Source organism: Pavona decussata, unplaced genomic scaffold, assembly GCF_977016875.1.
Source record: "Pavona decussata unplaced genomic scaffold, jaPavDecu1.1 SCAFFOLD_223, whole genome shotgun sequence".
Lineage (NCBI taxonomy): Eukaryota > Metazoa > Cnidaria > Anthozoa > Scleractinia > Agariciidae > Pavona > Pavona decussata.
Genome location: NW_028145628.1, coordinates 2406115 through 2424432, shown reverse-complemented (window position 1 = coordinate 2424432; position 18318 = coordinate 2406115). Strand labels below are relative to the sequence as shown.

The following is an 18318-nucleotide window of genomic DNA, read 5'->3' as shown; positions in this document are numbered from 1 at the left end:
TATAAACTGATTGACAGAGACGTCTCGGGACAGTTTGTCAGGAGAGAGCGGTTTGTAAAACAGAAAGAAATCGACTTTTTGCCGCTTCTGAACCTTAAGGGAAGGTTCCATTTACTATTAAAAATTGACCAAACGTCTACATATTTCTACTTTTATTAACGCACGAGTGGAAACAAAAGTTTTAATATACTGAATATTTGAACTGAATTGTGTTAAGTTTATTTTTTGTAGGTATGTGTTGTATATAGTATTGTAGTCATCGCGGAGTGAACTTCTTTATAACCAAGTTAGGGGCTGTTTACATGGAGGGAGGAAGATCCTAGAAGGCGGAAAAACTTTTCGTTTGCTTTACATGCAGAAAATTCGGCCGAAGTACTTACCAAGTGGAGAAGGAAAAGAAGAATAACTGTTGGCCTTGAGCAGCTGAACGCCCGGCTGCCGCCATGTTTGTTCTTTTTGTCCCTAGTACTAGGATCTTCCGAGCGAAAGTAGTTTACATGGTGTTGGGATCTTCCTATCTCTCAGCTAGGAAGTTCCTATTTCTGGGAAGATCCTAGCGCTAGGGCCAAGTACAACTTTTTGCATGTAAACTGAATAGAGAAAAAATTTGCGCTAGGATGATCCGCCCTCTAGGATCTTCCAAGCGCTAGGATCTTCCTCCCTCCGTGTAAACAGCCCCTAATTCGCGATGTAGCGTGAAGTTAGTCTGTGAACAGACTTCTCAGTGTAGAATAAGGCGAAAAGAAAAGGAGCGAAAGTTACTTGCCGTGAGAAATCTGCATCGCTAACCTTTCTTTTCTTGCCGTGTAACTTAATTAAACTTGGCATTATTTTTGTGCGTGTTAGTCTGAAACTGTTAGTACGACGTACAGGATTTGCTTTGTAAATAAAAAGAAAGTGAACTTGTGCACTGTAAAGTAAAATTCAATCGTTATACATTTCTTCGTCGACCTTTATTTATTTATTCATTTATAATTATACAGTCTTGCTTTCCCAAATTGACCTCAAGGATCCAGTTGAGTTGAGCCGATGCCGATACCAAGTACTCGATATCATCGATATCGGGGTCTCGTTGAAAAATATCGATACTTGCGAGAAGTATCGGATCGATTTGAAAGAACTGGTTTCGTCCCACCCTTATTCCTGATGTTTCCTCGCGAGTGAGACACTGAACGGCCTCGTTCCCAGTCGTCATTGGCGTGCGGTCGAATGAGTCGTCAAGTGTTGAGCTGATCATCGGGAAGACGTAAACTGCGGTCAAATGTAAAAAAATGAGAAACAACAGTTAACATTGCCCCATTAACCTGCAATCAGGCGTTCTTTCTTTCTTTTTTTTTTTTTTTCTTCCCTTCTCCCGACCGCCGACTCTCGCGCTGCCACACTTTCGCGCTCCCCAAGAAAAGAACGCCTGATCACAGGTTATTGCCCCGTTAAAGAAAAGAAATAACGAAGGTAAGTGGAAAAATAGTTTGTTGACTATGGATTTTCTGTTTTTCTTTTTTTGTTTTTGTTTTGTTTTTTGTTCTTTGTGGTTTTACCAGTTTGGAGTTGGTGGTGAGAAATGCGATAAGCCGGTCGATCGAATCAGGCGCGAGGAAGAAAGACTGTTTAGACTTGAGAATCTGATGAGTTTCTCTTTGTCCTTTGGCGATTCTCACGGTTTGCCACTTCTCCATTTTTTTTTTTTTTTTTTTTGATCCGATGGCCATCTTTACTTGCCAAAAGATACTGAGTTGGCTGAAGTTTAGGAGTAGGCCACCTTTGTGCCCGACTGAAGAAGTTGGATCCGTTGAAAAACATGTTATACCCGTCTCGCGAGGTCATTTTCAAAATGATGTGTCGGACGAGCACGCGGTCAGTATGTCACCGGAGGACAAAATCTATTTACTCTTCATTGAAGGTATCGTGTCAGCCCCACGAGGAACCCATAACTCGCGTGTCCATAGTGACGGCAAAGGAGGTTAGTTTGTAAAGAAACTGTGGTGCTGCGTCGGTGGGGAGTAGAAACGAATGTTTGGTTTATCAACAGAGTTGATAAATAAAGGTAAATTGACCACCGTAAAGAAATTCCGCTATCGCTGACGTTTCGAGCGTTAGGCCTTCGTCAGAGCGAATCCTCGAAAAGCTCGTAACGTCAGCACTTGAATCTCTTTACGGTGGCCAATTTACCTTTACTTATCAACTCTCTTGATAAACCAAACATTCACAGTGACGACTGCTTGTTTTATGATCGACGTGTATGGAATGGCTCTTGCAATCGCACCAGGAATTTCCGTTGAATGGAAAGCTTTACCATTCGATGTGATTCATGTGACCACGCCGATGAAGGGTCAAGCAAGATAGGCGTTGGCCTTTAAATTTGGAGTTTTGCCTAAAAACGAATGTTGTTGTTTCCATCCAAACAAGGGGAATCGTCCATCTTAATCTCGTCGGTACGACCACATAATCAGTAATTAGTGAATAACTGACTGTGGTACCCATGCACTCGTACAGACAAAGGAAGTCAACTATCTTTCTGCTATTTATTTCAATGTACGCAAGGTCATACATTTTATTCGAGCTAGTGTGTACTGAAGAAACCTTAAAGTATGTGTTTATCTCAAATTAATTAATTGCACTTTGTTAACATTAATGCTGGACTAACCCGTGAGTAGCCTCAAGTTTGATCATTTGACTAAGCAGTTGCCATGTAAAGGAGACTGATTCTACTCCTCTATATCATTACCTCTAAACTGATATATGTCTATACACCGCACCATGGTAAACTATTTTGCCGGATAGGACTGGATAAATATAAGATTACAAATGTTGACGTTTCGTTTTGAGTTATGAACGAGGTTAATGGAAGTCCATCAATTGTCTAAATAGTGTCACTGTGTTTGCTCAACTAAAAATCTAGCTTTCTTACTTTCGCCGTTTTCTGCCTTATGACGTCATATCCCACTGTTTTTATCACTACAAAATATTACAAGAATTTTGTCTACTTGCGGGAGCAGGGCGAGGCCTGGGTGGGGGCAGTGCTCTTTGAGGGGTCGGTGCTCGTCCCGGCAGCCCGCGGGCCATCCTTTGCAGACGACCCTGAAATGATCTCAAGGGTGTAAAGTAGTTGGTGTCCATCCACGCTCTCCTAAAGAACATCACTTTAGCAACTCGCTTCCTCTCGCCCCCAATCAGGATGTTATCTGCCACAGCCAACATGTGAGACACTGCGCTCAGCTCAAAGAACTGGTTATTGGATCCTCCGCAGTCTTCGCTGGGGAAGAATACCTTGCCCAACAGCTCGTCAGGGCTGAACAGTATAACAAGCGCCAACAGTGCGTCGATTTCTGCATCGGTTAATGAATTGTAATTCTGATAATTCTTCAACCTCCTTAAATTTGGATTTTCCAGCTTGAGAACCGCTGCTACACAATCAAGGTAGTACATCAGTTTTGCGGTTGCATTGCTTGGCACCGTAACCGTTTGACCAGTTTCTCTTATGCCAATTCTCTCGCCGACAAATGCTGCCATTTCTTGGGCTTCTGAAAAATGAAGAGAACCAATGATTTGCGCCTCGATCTTAGATCTGATCAGTCTTGATATCATAAACTGAATTTTTAGCCCGGTTCATCTCCGCTTTCAATTCATCTGGGCCGGGTTGTTCGAAAGCCGATTTACGCTAATCCGCATTTAGATATTAATCGAGGGAGTTTCAGCTCGCTCGTTAAAAATGGTTTTTAAGGCTAATTTCGAGCTTAAGGTAAGGAAAGGAGTAATTTAAAGTGAGGGCCAAAATTTTTTTGGAAGAATCTTCCTCGATTAGCAATTAAACTCGAGTCAAAGTTTGCGTTAATCCAGGATAACCTTAATCGGGCTTTGAACAACTGGGTCCTGCAGTTTAGAATAACACTCACAACCATTTCGAGACCTTCAACGGGATTTAAACCTATGATCTTTGATGTGTCGGACGAGCACGCAGTTTAGATATATGTTTCACGTATTCATACTCATTTATTCATTATTTAAGGGTATATTACGAACCTACAATATGACCGGCTCCCAAGTAGCTTGATAGCTCAGTTGGTAGAGCACTGCACCGGCATCGCAAAGGTCATAGGTTTGAATCCCGTTCAAAACCTGATTTTTTTTCAGGTTTCCTTGTCGCAACTGCTTAAGGAGGCTCGCAGCAGTTTTTCTGGACTTATGGTGGAAGTTTTGAAATTACAATCTCGCATACAAGATAAACTTCGATCTCCTTCATACTACATCATCATTTCAACATATGATCAAAGTTAATTTTCTCATCAGTTTCCAAACAACATCTATTATCATAGCAACGGAAGTGCATAGCCTCTCATTTTAAACATTGTCGATTATCTCGAAATCTAGTCAGACACTTGTTAATGACGAAACTTTAGGGATTTAAACTACTCAATCTAGACAACTTGTAGGCGAAGTTAGAAAAAAATCTGTAAGAGCGTTTTCAAGTATATAATAAATCAATTTTTATGGGGTGATTTTTTATTTGTTCATTCCCGCATTTTCACCAATATCTCTGGCAAAATAAAACTTGACACTTTGCCGTCTTTTCTGTTAAAGGGTGTTTCCTCATAGCAATACATTCTAAATATATATTGAGCTTGATGGGTGTCTCCGATTTTAAGATATTTATGTTTAAAAACAGCTAAAATAAAGCGCAGATGAATGAAAAAGTTCCTACTTTGCATAAATCGAGATATCTTTAATAATAATAAAATAGATAAAAGCAAATATGTTCCTATTAGTAAAAAAGTCAAGTAATCGATTAAAAATTAAAAACAAGGTTTAAAATACCCAGACAGGTTTTTCTGTTAAATTACAAGCGGTTAGAGTAAGAATTCTTTTCGATATCCACGCAAGTTTTACGCTCAAGAACCAAAACCGGTGTTAGATAAGAAGGCTGGTTCTTGGTCAAGTTTCAGTCATTATTCGCTTTCTCCGAACAAGAATTTTAATTTTTGTCCGGTCTATTCCACCGCTATTCGCGTGCTGTGAATATTTATGATTACGTAAAGTCGTGCAAAAGGTAAAATGAAATAAATGTAAATAACTACCGGAGGTCTTTCTTTTATTAAAAAAGTGTAACGCTCTAGCAAATGAGCTGTGAACGACATGAAGTCCAATCACTGCTATCTTGTTCAGCGGTGAGTTAACCTCTCGTGATAGGAGCGAGCGAGGGCGGAAACTTTCCGGGAAAACTAGAATTAGAAGAAATTGATTAAATGCCTTCGCGGAATACTGGAAAGATGAACGCAAAAACAATTCAATTAATCAGTCTTAACTGCAATAACTTCAGTGTATGTTTGGCTCATTGCTTAAAAATTACTCAAAGTATTTTTTTAATCAATTGCTACATATTGATGACAGTTATTCGCTAGAGTATAAAACATCAACAAAGTCTTGGAAGATGGAAAAAATATTCCAATTATAATTTACCCTGATTTGTCTGAAGGTCGTTCAAGCTGAGCGACTTTTTAGTAGGGCTTTCCAAACATCAATTCACTATTGCTATCGACTAAACCATTCAGAAGGAAACCGAAGAGCGAAATGATCAAACAAAGAGAATTTTAGACAATAACAAAAGTAAAAGTGAAAATAACCCGTAACGCTAATTACTCGTTAAGCGTTCTACTAACAACCGTTGTAACTCTCAATTTTCCTGAGTCATACTTAAGTTTAGCTGCTTTGTTCATAACAGCATGTGCGTTAAAGAAAGATCAGCTTATTAAAAATCTGCGTGAGTTGAAGTTCTTCATAAAAACGCTACCTGAAGTAGCTTCCGGTTAGGCCGGATAAAGGCAAAATGATGCCTTTCCACAAGGGCTGAATTTACCTTTTTGCTATAAAAGAACTTATCAGTTTGATTACATACCCAGTTGATGAACTGAACATAATTATAGGAAAGAGAGGTATACGTACTGTTAAGAACGCTTCAAATTGTACGAAAAATCCTGAACACTGGAGCCAGCAATACGATCAGCCAGGGAATCAAGGAAGTTAAGACCTGATAGTGAAAGCGGAACGAGCTAGGGTGAGAACAGGACCTGAGATCGAGGCTGAAGTACTCTGTCGCAATCAAGATCACGTGCTATCCCAGGTCAATGCCTCGCCATCATGTTCAAACCTCTATATATCTATCTTCATGTGTGTCGGAACCTTTGGCTTGTTACGGTGTTTCGTTGAAAGATTTCCCCGCAGAGCCGATAGTGGGAGAGGCCACTCTGCAATCAAAGATCCGTTCACAAATGCGATTTTTTTTAGTGCAACATTTAAGGTGCTCAGGTTGCAGTTTCAAATCACCTGTGCAAACTAGAGAAGATTTCAGCGCGATTTGTCGCCACGAAATCGCAGTGGTTTCGAACATGTCAATTGATGCAAATGTTTGGAATTTCTCAGAAAAACTTCCGGGTAAGCTTCTATGATGTAGTTTATTACTATAGCTGTGCGTCTCTTTTACGGACACTCTCGTATGGAAACCACCCTATTACCAGTTCCCTTCAGGGTCCCAACAAAATCACCACACAGGAAGAAAGACGAAAACCAAGACAAAGACAAGACCTACAGACCTTCAATTTCAAGTCGTGCGTAAAAAATAAATGTTCCTTTATTTCCATAAAAAAATTACAAACTTTTACAAGTCCAGTTTGGAAGATTACTTTCAATATACAGCTATTTCAATTAACATTGTCGGATCAAAGCTTAAAGCTTAAAGACGTCTTCAAAAACGCTGCCACCTCATCCATTTGATATCCTAACATTTTCTTTATCTAAATGGCTCGCCATTATATATCTTCACTGGGCAGACAAGGCATAGCTGATTTTGGTTAACTTATTCATAAAAATATCCACAGAATCTTGACTTGCAAGGCTTTAATTTTTAATGGAGGTAAATAGTTGTGAGCTGATTTCGATACAGGTTAAAATACTATTTGTTAGGAATGGGAATAACACGTGGGTAGGGCCTTTTTTAATATTTGTCAATGCAATTGCCATCCATTTGATATCCTAACATTTTCTTTATCTGAATGGCTCGCCATTATATATCTTCACTGGGCAGTCAAGGCATAGCTGATTTTGATGAGCTCATGCATTAAAAAAATCCACAGAATCTTGAGGTCTTGTCTTATAGCTTTATACTTTGATCCGACAACGTTAAGTGAAATAGCTGTATATCACATTATTGCACAATGCTGGATGGTTTTAGACTTGATTTTCCTTCACTTGTACAGACAAAATCGAGTAAATACCTTTCTGCTTTTTGCTATTTATTTTATGACTTGCAATGCTTTAATTGTTAATGGAGGTAAATAGTTGTGAGCTGATTTCGATACAAGTGAAAATACTATTTGTTAGGAATGGGAATATCACGTGGGTAGGGCCTTTCTTGATATTTGTCAATGCAATTGCCATGAAAAGTGGACATTCTACGCCTCTACGCCTCCATACCTCTAGACTGATGTCTGTCCATACTCCGCACCATTGTGAATTTGGCCGGTTAACACTGGATATAATTACAACAGTTGACGTTTCCTTTGGGATTATGAACGAGTTTTATGGAAGTCAATCAATTGCCTATATTACGGGTGTCACTGTGTTTATGGAACTAAAAATCTACTTTTTGACCTTAAAAAGCTCTTTAATCTTTATGACATCAAACCACTGTTTACATCACTACAAAATATTGCAACAACATTCTGTAGTAGCGGGAGCAGGGCGAGACCTGGGTGGAAGCAGCGCACTTCGCGAGGTCGGTGCTCTTCCCGGCAGCCCGCGGGCCATCCTTTGCAGACGACCCTGAAATGACATCACAGGTGTTAAGTAGTACTTGTCCATCCAGGACCTCTGAAAGAACATCACTTTAGCAACTCGCTTGCTCTCGCCCCCAATCACGATGTTGTCTGCTACAGCCAACATGTGAGACACTGCGCTCAGCTCAAAGAATTGGTTAGTGTGTCCCCCGCAGTCTTCGCTGGGGAAGAAAACCTTGCCCAACAGCTCGTCAGGGCTGAACAGTATGACAAGCGCCAACAGTGCGTCGATCTCTGCATCGGTTAGTGAATTGTAATTCTGGTAATTCGTTAACCTTCTCAAATTTGGACTTTTCAACTTGAGAACCGTTGCAACACAGTCAAGGTAGTACATCAGTTTTGCTGTTGCGTTATTTGGCACTGTAACCGATCTTGTAATATCTTTTATGCCTACTCTCTCGCGGACAAATGCTGCCATTTTCTTGGCTTCTGAAAAATGAAGAGAAACCAATGATTTGCGCCTCAATCATAGACCTGATCAGTCTTGATTTCATAAACTGAATTTTTATCCTTTCAGCTATGTCTCAGGCAATTCATCTGGGCCCAGTTGCTCGAAGCATGGTTAGCGCTAACCCGGGTTAAATACCATGACAACCTAGAGGTTTTAATACCTCTTAACCAATGGTTAGCGCTAACCATGCTTCGAGCAACTCAGCCCTACAGTTTAAAATGACACTCACAACCATTTCGAGACCTTCAACGGGATTTAAACTGATGACCTTAGATGTGCCGGACGAACACGCACTTCAGATGTATGTTTCATTTATCCATAGTCATTTATTTCATTCTTTTCGGGTATGTCACGAATTAACTCACAATATGACCGGCTCCCAGCTAGCTTGATAGCTCAGTTGGTAGCGCACTGCACCGGCGTCGCAGAGGTCATTGGTTTGAATCCTGTTCAAAACCTGATTTTTTTCCAAGCTTTCTTGTCGCAAATGCTTCAGTAAGTTGTGTAAATAACTACCGAGGGTCTTTCTTCAGTTTCTTCTATTAAACAAGTGTAACGCTCTAGCAAATGAGCTATGAACGACATGAAGTTCAAACGCTGTTATCTTGTTCACCGTTGAGTTAATCTCTCGTGATAGGAGCGAGCGAGAGCGAAAATTTTCCGGGAAACTGAATCTTTATTTAAATGAAATTGATTTGCCTTCGGGGAGAGGGGTTTTGACCCCCGCGGTATCAACATACTGGTAAGATAACAAAAAAAAAATTCAATTAATCAGTTTTAACTGCAATTACTTTGTACGTTTGGCTCATTGCTTAACATAGATTTCATTCAAACTTACTCAAACTTGTATCCTCTTAATTGCCACATATTGATGACAGTTATTCGCTAGAGTCTAAAACATCAACAAAGTCTTGAAAGATCTAAAAAAATATTCGCGTAAATTATAATTTATCCTGGTTTGCCTAAAGGTCGTTCAAGCTGAGCGACTTATTAGCAGTAGGGTTTTCCAAACAATCAATTCACTATTGCTATCGACAAAACCATTCAGGAGGAAAGCAAAGAGCGAAATGACCAAATAAAGGGAATTTTAGACAAGAACAAAAGCGAAAGTGAAAAAAACCCGTAACGCTAATTACTCGTTAAGCCGTCACGCGTTCTACTAACAACCGTCGTAACTCTCAATTTTCCTGGGTCATACTTAAGTTTAACTGCTTTGTTCATAACAGCATGTGCGTTAAATATTGATCAGCTTATTAACATCTGCAAGAACGCTACCTGAAGTAGCTTCGGCTAAGCCAGTATAAAAACAAAATTATGCCTTTCCACTGAAGATTTCCTCTTTACTAAAGGACCTATCAGTTTGATTACATGATCAGTTGAAGAACTGAACATAATTATAGGAAAGAGAGGTATACGTACTGTTAAGAACGCTTCAAATTGTACGAAAAGTCCAGAACACTGGAGCCAGCAATACGATCAGCCAGGGAATCAAGGAAGTTAAGACCTGATAGTGAAAGCGGAACGAGCTAGGGTGAGAACAGGACCTGAGATCGAGGCTGAAGTACTCTGTCGCAATAATCACGTTCTGTCCCAAGGTCAGTGCCTCGCCATCATGTTCAAATATATCTATCTGCATGTGTGTCGGTATCTTTGGCTTGATACAGTGTTTCTTTGAAAGATTTCCACGCAGAGCCGTGCAATCAGTTCCATGATGATGGATAATGGGAAAGGCTACTCGACCTACTCGGCAATCGAAGGTCCGTTCATACGTGCGATGTTTTAGTGCAACATTTATGGCGCTCGGGTTGCAGTTCCAAATCGCCTTTGTAAACTAGAGCGATTTGTCGCCCCGATATCGCAGTGGTTTCGAACATGCTTGAAACTTGATGCAAATTTTTAGAATTTCTCAGAAAAACTTCCGGGTAAGCTTCTTTGATGTAATTCATTACTATAGCTGTGCATTTCCTTTATTACGGACACTCTCTCGTATGGAAACCACCCTATTACCAGTTCCCTTCAGGGTCCCAACAAAATCACCACACATTTCATACATATTAAAGAAATACGAAGACCAAGACCTACAGGCCTTCAATTTCAAGTCGTGCGTAAAAAATAAATGTTCCTTTATTCCCATCAAAACACTTACAAACTTTTACTTACATTCCAGTATGGAAGATTACTTTCAAAATATATTTCATTATTGCACAATGCTCAAAAGGTTTTATTCCTGATTTTCATACACTTCTTGTACAGACAAAATCGGGCAAATGCCTTTCTGCTTTCTGATTTTTACTTTATGACTTGCAATGCTATAATTTTCAATGGAGGTAAATAGTTGTGAACTGATCTGGATACAGGTTAATATACGTTTTGTTAGTACTGGGAATAACACGTGGATAGGGCCTTTCTTTATCTTTGACAATGCAATCATAGCATGAAGGCGTAGAACGTCCTCTTTTTATGGCAATGATTGCCATGAAAAGTGGACATTCTACGCCTTCATATCTTCACCTCTACATTGATATCTGTCTACACACCGCACCTTGTGAATTTGGCCGGATAACACTGGATAAAATAACAGCAGTTGACGTGTCGTTTTGAGTTATGAACGACTTTTATGGAAGTCAATCAATTGCCTATATAAGTGTCACTGTGTCTGTGCAACTAAAAGTCTACTTTTTGACTTAAACTCTTTTCGCTTTATGACATCAAACCACTGTTTTCATCACTACAAAATATTGCAACAACTTTGAGTAGTAGCGGACGCAGGGCGTGGTCTTCTACTACTTTGCCTAGTAGCGGGAGCAGGGCGAGGCCTGGATGGAGGCAGTGCTCTTTGCGTGGTCGGTGCTCGTCCCGGCAGCCCGCGGGCCATCCTTTGCAGACGACCCTCGAATGACTTCAAAGGTGTTAAGTAGTTCTTGTCCATCCACGACATCTTAAATAACATCACTTTAGCAACTCGCTTGCTCTCGCCCCCAATCAGGATGTTGTCTGCCACAGCCAACATGTGAGACACTGCGCTTAGCTCAAAGAATTGGTTAGTGCTTTCTCCGCAGTCTTCGCTGGGGAAGAATACCTTGCCCAACAGCTCGTCAGGGCTGAACAGTAGGACAAGCGCCAACAGTGCGTCGGTCTCTGCATCGGTTAGTGAATTGTAATTCTGGTAATTCGTTAACCTTCTCAAATTTGGATTTTCCAGCTTGAGAACCGTTGCAACACATTCAAGGTAGTACATTAGCTTTGCTGTTGCATTATTTGGCACTGTAACCCTTACTCCAATGTCTTTTATGCCAATTCTCTCGCCGACAAATGCTGCCATTTCTTGGGCTTCTGAAAAATGAAGAGAACCAATGATTTGCACCTCAATCTTAGACCTGATCAGTGTTTATTTCACAAACTGAAGTTTTAGCCGTTCATCTCCGCTTTCAATTCATCTGCAGTTTAGAGTAAGACTCACAACCATTTCGAGACCTTCAACGGGATTTAAACCCAGGATCTTTGATGTGTCGGACGAGCACGCATTTCTGAGATATATGTTCCATATATTCATATTAATTCATGTATTCGCCCTCCACAGGTATATTTCGAACTCACAATAAAGCCAGCTCCCAGCTGGCTTCGGATAGCTTAGTTGGTAGAGCACTGCACCGCCGGGCAGAGGTCATGGGTTCAAATCCCGTTCAAGCCTGAATTGTTTTCAGGCCTTCTTTTCGCAAGTGCAGAGTTAACTTACGTAAATAAGCGGGGTCTCTCTTCTTTTTAACACGAGTAACGCTCCAGCCTGAATTAGCAATGAAGCGCCGGCGTTCAGTGCTGAGTTCATCTCTTGTGATAGCAAGTGATCACGGAAGCGAGCAAGGAAATATTCAGGGAAATGACTTTTCCTTATGCAAGAATTAGAAGAAATTGAATTGCCTTCGGGGAAATGGCCGCTGTATTAAAATACTAGAAAGAACGCAAAAACATTCCAAATAATCACTCTAAACTGCCATCACTTTGTACGTACGTTTGGCTGATGACTTAACATAGATCGCTCTCACTCAAAATTACACAAAGTATTCTTGATGACATTTATTCACTTAGAGTCTAAAATGACAACAAACTTTTGAAAGATCGCAAAACTATTCGAATTATAATTTATACTGATTCGTTTGATGGAAACGTCATAGCTCTCAATTTTCCTGAGTCACAGTTGCGTTTGGCTGCTTTGTTCCCGAAAGCATGTGTGTTAAATTGTGATCAGCTTATTAAACAGCTGGGTCATCTGAAGTTCTTAATAGGAAGGCCAAAATGATGTCTTTCCACTGAATTTACCTTTTAAGAACTTATCAGTTTGATTACATGATCAGTTGAAGAACTGAACATAATTATAGGAAAGAAAGGTATACGTACTGTTAATAACGCCTCAAATCAGTACGAAAAATCCTGAACACTGGAGCCAGCAATATGATCAGCCAGGGAATCAAGGAAGTAAGACCTGATAGTGAAAGCGGAACGAGCTAAGCTGAGATCGAGGCTGAAGTACTCTGTCGCAATAAAGATCACGTGCTGTCTCTTAGGTCAGGGTCTCGCCATTATGTGGAAACTTCCATATATCTATCTCCATATGTGTCTGTATCTTTGGCTTGTTACAGTGTTTCTTTGAAAGATTTCACCACAGAGCCGTACAAAGAGGTCTACAATGACGGATAGTCAGAAAGAGTACTCTGCAATTGTAAAAAGGTCCATCAAAAATCGCACATGTAAAAATAATTGCCATACCTGAGTGATTGTGAATGGAGTTTTGACAACATTTCTAAGAATAGTCCTTTGGAAACAAAGCAATCGCCACACATGAAGGATTGTGAATGGATTATTAGGCCAATTTCTACATCCATGCATAATCAACAATCAGCTGAACTTCCGGTGAAAGCTTCCACGAATGTAATTTATCAGACGTCTACAGCGCTGTTCCTCTCCTCTACGGACACTCTCTCAAGCAAAACCCACCCTATTGCAAGTTCCCTCAGGGTCCCGACAAAATTCCCATACATTTCATATTTGAGAAAAGGCAACACACGGAGCCTAGAAAAGTGCAACCCTACTGAAGTGCCGCCATGCAGACAAGAACTACACACCTTCAATTTCAAGTCGTGCCTAAAAAATAAATGTTCCTTTATTTCCTTCTAAAAATTACAAACTTTTACTTAAAGTCCAGTTGGGAAGATCACATTCAATATACATTTCACTGTTGCACAATGCTAGGAATTTTCAATCTTGATTTGCATGTACTTGTACAGACAAAATTGAGCAAATAGCTTTCTGCTTTCTGCTATTTATTTCATGACTTGCAATGCTATAACTTTTAATAGAGGTAAATAGTTGTGAGCTGTTCTCGATACAGGTTAATATACGTTTTGTTAGTATTGGGAATAACACGTGGGTAAGGCCTTTCTTGATCTTTGACAATGCAATTGCCAGGCAAAGTGGACATTCTACTCCTTCATATCGTTACCTCTAGTCAGTCTATACTCTGCACCATTGTCATTTAATACGCAGTTGTTGACTACAGTTACCATGTAAAGTAGACTGATTGTACTAGTTCATATCCTTACCTCTAGTCAGACTGATATCTGTCTACACACTGCACCATTGTAAATTATTTGGCCGGATAACACTGGACAAAATTACAACAATTGACATCTTCTTTAGAGCTCTGAATGACGGTTACGGTAGTCACTCAGTTGCCTACATAGTGTCACTGTGCTTGCTCAACTAAAAATCTAACTGTTTCATTTTAGCTGCTTTTCCTTAATGACAACAGATTCCACTGTTTTCATAACTACAAAATATTACAAGAACTTTCCTCTCTTGGAGCGGGAGCAGGGTCAGGGCGAGGCCTGGGTGGAGGGAGTGCTCTGGGAGGGGTAGATGCTCGTCCCGGCAGCCCGCGGGCCATCCTTTGCAGACGACCCTGAAATGATCTCATGGGTGTAAAGTAGTTGTAGTCCATCCACCACCTCTGAAAGAACATCACTTTAGCAACTCGCTTCCTCTCACCCCCAATCAGGATGTTGTCTGACACAGCCACCATATGAGACACTGCGTTTAGCTCAAAGAATTGGTTACTGTATCCATCGCAGTCTTCGCTGGGGAAGAATACCTTGCCCAACAGCTCGTCAGGGCTGAACAGTAGGACAAGCGCCAACAGTGCGTCGATCTCTGCATCAGTTAGTGAATTGTAATTCTGATAATTCTTCAACCTCCTCAAATTTGGGTTGTCCAGCTTGAGAACCGTTGCAACACAATCAAGATAATACATCAGTCTGGCTTGTGGACTGTCTGACACCATAACTGCTCGTCCAAATTCTTTTATGCCAACTCTTTCTTGGACAAATGCTGCCATTTTGTGGGCTTCAGTTTGTATCCTGGAAAATGAAGAGAATTTTTCCCCTCAATTTTCATCCGGCTCAGTATTGCCGGCAAACATTTTGCGATGTTCAAGCGTTTCCTAGGTTTGACAGTAAAAGAGTACACAACTAAGCAAACATGGAAAGCTTGAAAGGATCGAGAACGATAAAAGGACGATTCATGTTTAAATTAAAGCATTTGTACATTTTTGTATACTTAGAATAATTGGCAATTTTGAATGGAAAAGGCAAAAAGAAAAAAACGGACTTAAAAGCGGCGTTTGAAAGTTGCCACCTGTATAAGCTTTTTATGCTTTAATCACGAACAAAGCTAGTAACCGCGAAGAGAGCACTTGTGTTCAGAAATGCAGCGAACTCTGAATTTGGTACTCCAACTGAACAGGCCTTTTTGTCGTTTTCATATGACTTCATGATAAATTGACAGAATTATGTGCGTTTTTGTGAGAATTAAGGTTAGGGCTGACACCTTGTGCTATCTATCATACAATTCAGAAGAGAGTACATGCCGAGATAAAAGGGACCTCCAGATTTGACTGCGAGTACGACTCAAATTCTAGTTTGCGCGGTTAAGATACTTATCATACAAACTCGCTTGTTTCTGGGATTTCCTTATCTGTTGTTAAACAACGGGAAGGAGCGAGAGTTCTGGAGATGTGACTGATTTGAAATTTGAAAATCGTACTCCTACTCATTCTCGTACTCGAGCTCTTATCTGAAGATCCCCATTTTTCATTGTACTGCGACCAGTCAGACTTAGGTTCCGTCCACACTTTTTGGAATGTTTTTTCGTTTTTGTTCTTTTTTGTTGCTGTTGTTGTTGTTGTTGTTTTGTTTTTGTTTTTTTGGCTATCAGGTCCACACTAAAACGATCGAAAACGCTGGTGGAAACGGTAACCTTTGAAAAGACAGTATCAAGAAGTGAAAATTTTTGAAAATGTATCGTTTTAAAACACTAAGGGCCAGTTATTTAAACAGAGTCTAACTTAGGCCGCGGCTTAAGACAATCAGTAGACCGTCAAATCTGTCTATAAGTGGTCTATTTTAAGTAGATAAATAGTTTTCTAGTCTGGGACGCAAGCCTTCTTGTTGCCGTCAGCAGCAGACAATGTTTAGACCTGTTTGTTGGCAAAATTAAAAATGGCTTAGAGCGTGGTTTTTTTAAACACCATCTCAACTGTCTTTTAATAACTGACCCTAAGGTTTTAGTGTGGACAGGTGAAAACGATCACTTTTGAGAACGATGACGCAATTAGTGGCACACGACGATGGTTTCCAGTCCAAATCCGAGCGTTTACACCTACTCAACCCCAGGCTCCAGTCGTTTTCATCGTAATTCGAGCGTTTATATGTTACAAAAACGTTTAACTAAGTTTTCGGCGCGATGGAAACAGAGACTTTTGAAAATGAGTGGAGGGGGTCAGATCACTCCACGAGAAATATATCACTCGTCACGCTTGCGCTTTATTTATCTGACATATGACTGGGTTTCTTTCTGAAACAATTAACAGTCCAGAAGTAACTCAAATGTGACTGTAACACAGGCAACCCAAGCTCAGTCCTCAACTGATTCGAACAGGCACGTGGCTTTACTGTTTGCTATTTGAAGTGATTTCGGCGAGTTATCGTTTTTCGGGTTTATACTTTGTTTCTTTTAGCAATTTGAAACGCGGAAAACGACAGTCAACGAGATCGCTTCAACTCGGGCGAGGAAGCGGGAAAACAACAAAGAAGACCGCAACACAGCGTTTAGAGTAAGTTGATTTTTAATATTTAGAAAACCTTTAAATTTTCATCATGAAAAACCGTTGCGTTCACTTACAATGCTACATAATTTAAGACACACCGCCTTTTTGTACGAATTCTATTGTTAGGATAGGTCAAATTTTGTAAAACTCTTACTGGGTCTTACCGTACGTGACATTGGACTGTTTGTGACAGTAATCCCTGATTCATTGTTGGTATGCCAGTGTTAGCGGTGTCTGGGGCACAGGGAGAGGGCGTGTCCTGAAGGCACCAGGTTCCAGTCCCCTCTCTGACCACCAGTTGGATACGGTAGTCCCTTTTCAAATCCTCGATCACGCGTTGTAAATACCAAACTGGTAAGCCTCCCTGCCAGTTGGAATTTTAAAGGAGTTTCTGATCTGTTTGTTTACACGACCCCCCAAGCTTCTATTTTTATATATCACCGTGCACAAATAAATTTGCTTTACTTTAAATGCATGACTCAGTGATCAGTGAATCGATTTACTTCCACAAACACATGAAAAACCAGGAAATTACACAGTAAATTGATCCCTCTAACCGAGTAAAATGGCAGAGAGGAGTTGCAAGACTGTGATCGGATGCAAACTTTCGTTAAATCCGTGTGTAACTGGTTCTGTGATCTTTTAGTTACCCGATTGAAATCTCTCGAAGTTAGCAGTAGTTACGATCCGCAATACTCTTATCGTGAGTTTATACGTCCCTTGGCTTTACTATTTCCTTGTCAGATGTAAATTATGAAACCCTCGTTTCTCTCGGGACAGGGATACTCGAGCGCGGGCAATCACGCGAGCAAGCCCGCGAATCTCTCGCGAAGCGAGTTTTGGCGTGCGCTATAGAACACAGAAGAAAGTTTATACCTCCTACTGTAGGCTCGATTTCTGCCTCTCCCTCATTTCTCGAACAGCGTCAGGTAATCGAGCCGAAAGATCGTAAATTCAAACTGAACCTGTCTTAATTTATCTACAGTCGCTTTGTACGATTGGTTACAGGTAGATCAGTACCCAAAAATGCATTCAAAATTACTCTGAGTAATCTGTGTAGCTGATGAGTTCTCCAGATCGTAAACGTTTTGAAAATGTCAACAAAAACATGAAGGATCGTGAAACCAGTCGAACGGATAATTTATAGATCAGACTGACTAAACAGTTATAACTCAGTGTTCCTTCATCTGATTTCAGTTTGGCTGATTGATTCACATGTGCGTGAACTTATCAACTGCGCCATTTAAAGTTCTGAATGAGAACACAATGACTATAGCATTGTTTGTATATGGACGAAGTGATTCCCTCTTAACTGAATTTGCTCTACACAAAGGACAGATCGGCTTGATTACATGAGCAATTAACAATTGAAGAACTGAACGCTATGTTATAGGGAAAGAAGGTATACGTACTGTTAAGAATGACGCTTGAATCTATCACAGAATCGCAGATCCTGCAAACTGCAGCCAGCAATGCAATCGACCCGGAAGTCAAGGAAGTGAATTAGCTGCGCGAACAGTAAAGTGAAAGCGAAACCAGGGGAAAGATTGGAGCCTGAGAACGAGTCTGCACGACACGTTCCGCAAGAACTGATCTCGTTCGCGTTTCAAACAATCCAAAAACCCTATCAGTCATACCGTGAATCTGTGTTGTGGGGTATTTTGTGAATTTTTGGGTGATTTTTGAGTATATTTGGGAGGAGTAGTTTTCTAGAAAGATTGGTAAAATTAAGAGAAATAAGAAATATTGAAGATTTAGTGAAGTTTTAAAATTAGAATTTGTAGTTAATAATTAATAGACGGCTACCAAGTTACTCTACTAGCAACCTGGGGTGCTCTTGGGTATCAACTGTCTGTTAGTGTTCCAAAAAATCGTTTTCTTTA

General features: G+C 40.4%; 4 protein-coding genes across 7 annotated transcripts; all 4 read right to left on the bottom strand.

The window, feature by feature from the left end:
* Positions 1-2508: 2508 nt before the first annotated feature.
* LOC146459130 (uncharacterized) lies at positions 2509-6087 on the bottom strand. Its single transcript, XM_085089756.1, has 2 exons — positions 5938-6087; positions 2509-3521 (listed from the first exon to the last, which is right to left on the bottom strand). Exon 2 carries the CDS (start codon positions 3508-3510, stop codon positions 2956-2958), a length of 555 nt encoding a protein of 184 aa, XP_084945882.1. The 5' UTR covers positions 3511-3521; positions 5938-6087; the 3' UTR covers positions 2509-2955.
* LOC146459127 (uncharacterized) lies at positions 2509-17968 on the bottom strand. 4 transcript variants are annotated; one of them, XM_085089755.1, is made up of 3 exons: positions 17848-17968; positions 14091-14687; positions 2509-2899 (listed from the first exon to the last, which is right to left on the bottom strand). In XM_085089755.1, the coding sequence occupies exon 2, from the start codon at positions 14663-14665 to the stop codon at positions 14102-14104; it is 564 nt and encodes a 187-aa protein (XP_084945881.1). In that variant the 5' UTR covers positions 14666-14687; positions 17848-17968; the 3' UTR covers positions 2509-2899; positions 14091-14101. The 4 variants fall into 4 exon arrangements, with proteins under 4 accessions (XP_084945881.1, XP_084945880.1, XP_084945879.1 ...); XM_085089754.1 differs by lacking the exon at positions 2509-2899 and adding an exon at positions 13418-14034 and having other exon boundaries at positions 14079-14687; XM_085089753.1 differs by lacking the exon at positions 2509-2899 and adding an exon at positions 13418-14046.
* Positions 7103-9835, bottom strand: LOC146459129 (uncharacterized). Its single transcript, XM_085089757.1, has 2 exons — positions 9697-9835; positions 7103-8255 (listed from the first exon to the last, which is right to left on the bottom strand). The coding sequence occupies exon 2, from the start codon at positions 8242-8244 to the stop codon at positions 7690-7692; it is 555 nt and encodes a 184-aa protein (XP_084945883.1). The 5' UTR covers positions 8245-8255; positions 9697-9835; the 3' UTR covers positions 7103-7689.
* On the bottom strand, positions 10384-12752 carry LOC146459128 (uncharacterized). The gene is made up of 2 exons (XM_085089750.1): positions 12673-12752; positions 10384-11610 (listed from the first exon to the last, which is right to left on the bottom strand). The coding sequence occupies exon 2, from the start codon at positions 11597-11599 to the stop codon at positions 11006-11008; it is 594 nt and encodes a 197-aa protein (XP_084945876.1). The 5' UTR covers positions 11600-11610; positions 12673-12752; the 3' UTR covers positions 10384-11005.
* Positions 17969-18318: the final 350 nt, after the last annotated feature.

Coding starts and splice junctions, on each gene's coding strand:
- LOC146459130 (XM_085089756.1), bottom strand. CDS start 3,510: ATGGCAGCATTTGTCGGCGAGAGAATTGGCATAAGAGAAACTGGTCAA.
- LOC146459129 (XM_085089757.1), bottom strand. CDS start 8,244: ATGGCAGCATTTGTCCGCGAGAGAGTAGGCATAAAAGATATTACAAGA.
- LOC146459128 (XM_085089750.1), bottom strand. CDS start 11,599: ATGGCAGCATTTGTCGGCGAGAGAATTGGCATAAAAGACATTGGAGTA.
- LOC146459127 (XM_085089755.1), bottom strand. CDS start 14,665: ATGGCAGCATTTGTCCAAGAAAGAGTTGGCATAAAAGAATTTGGACGA.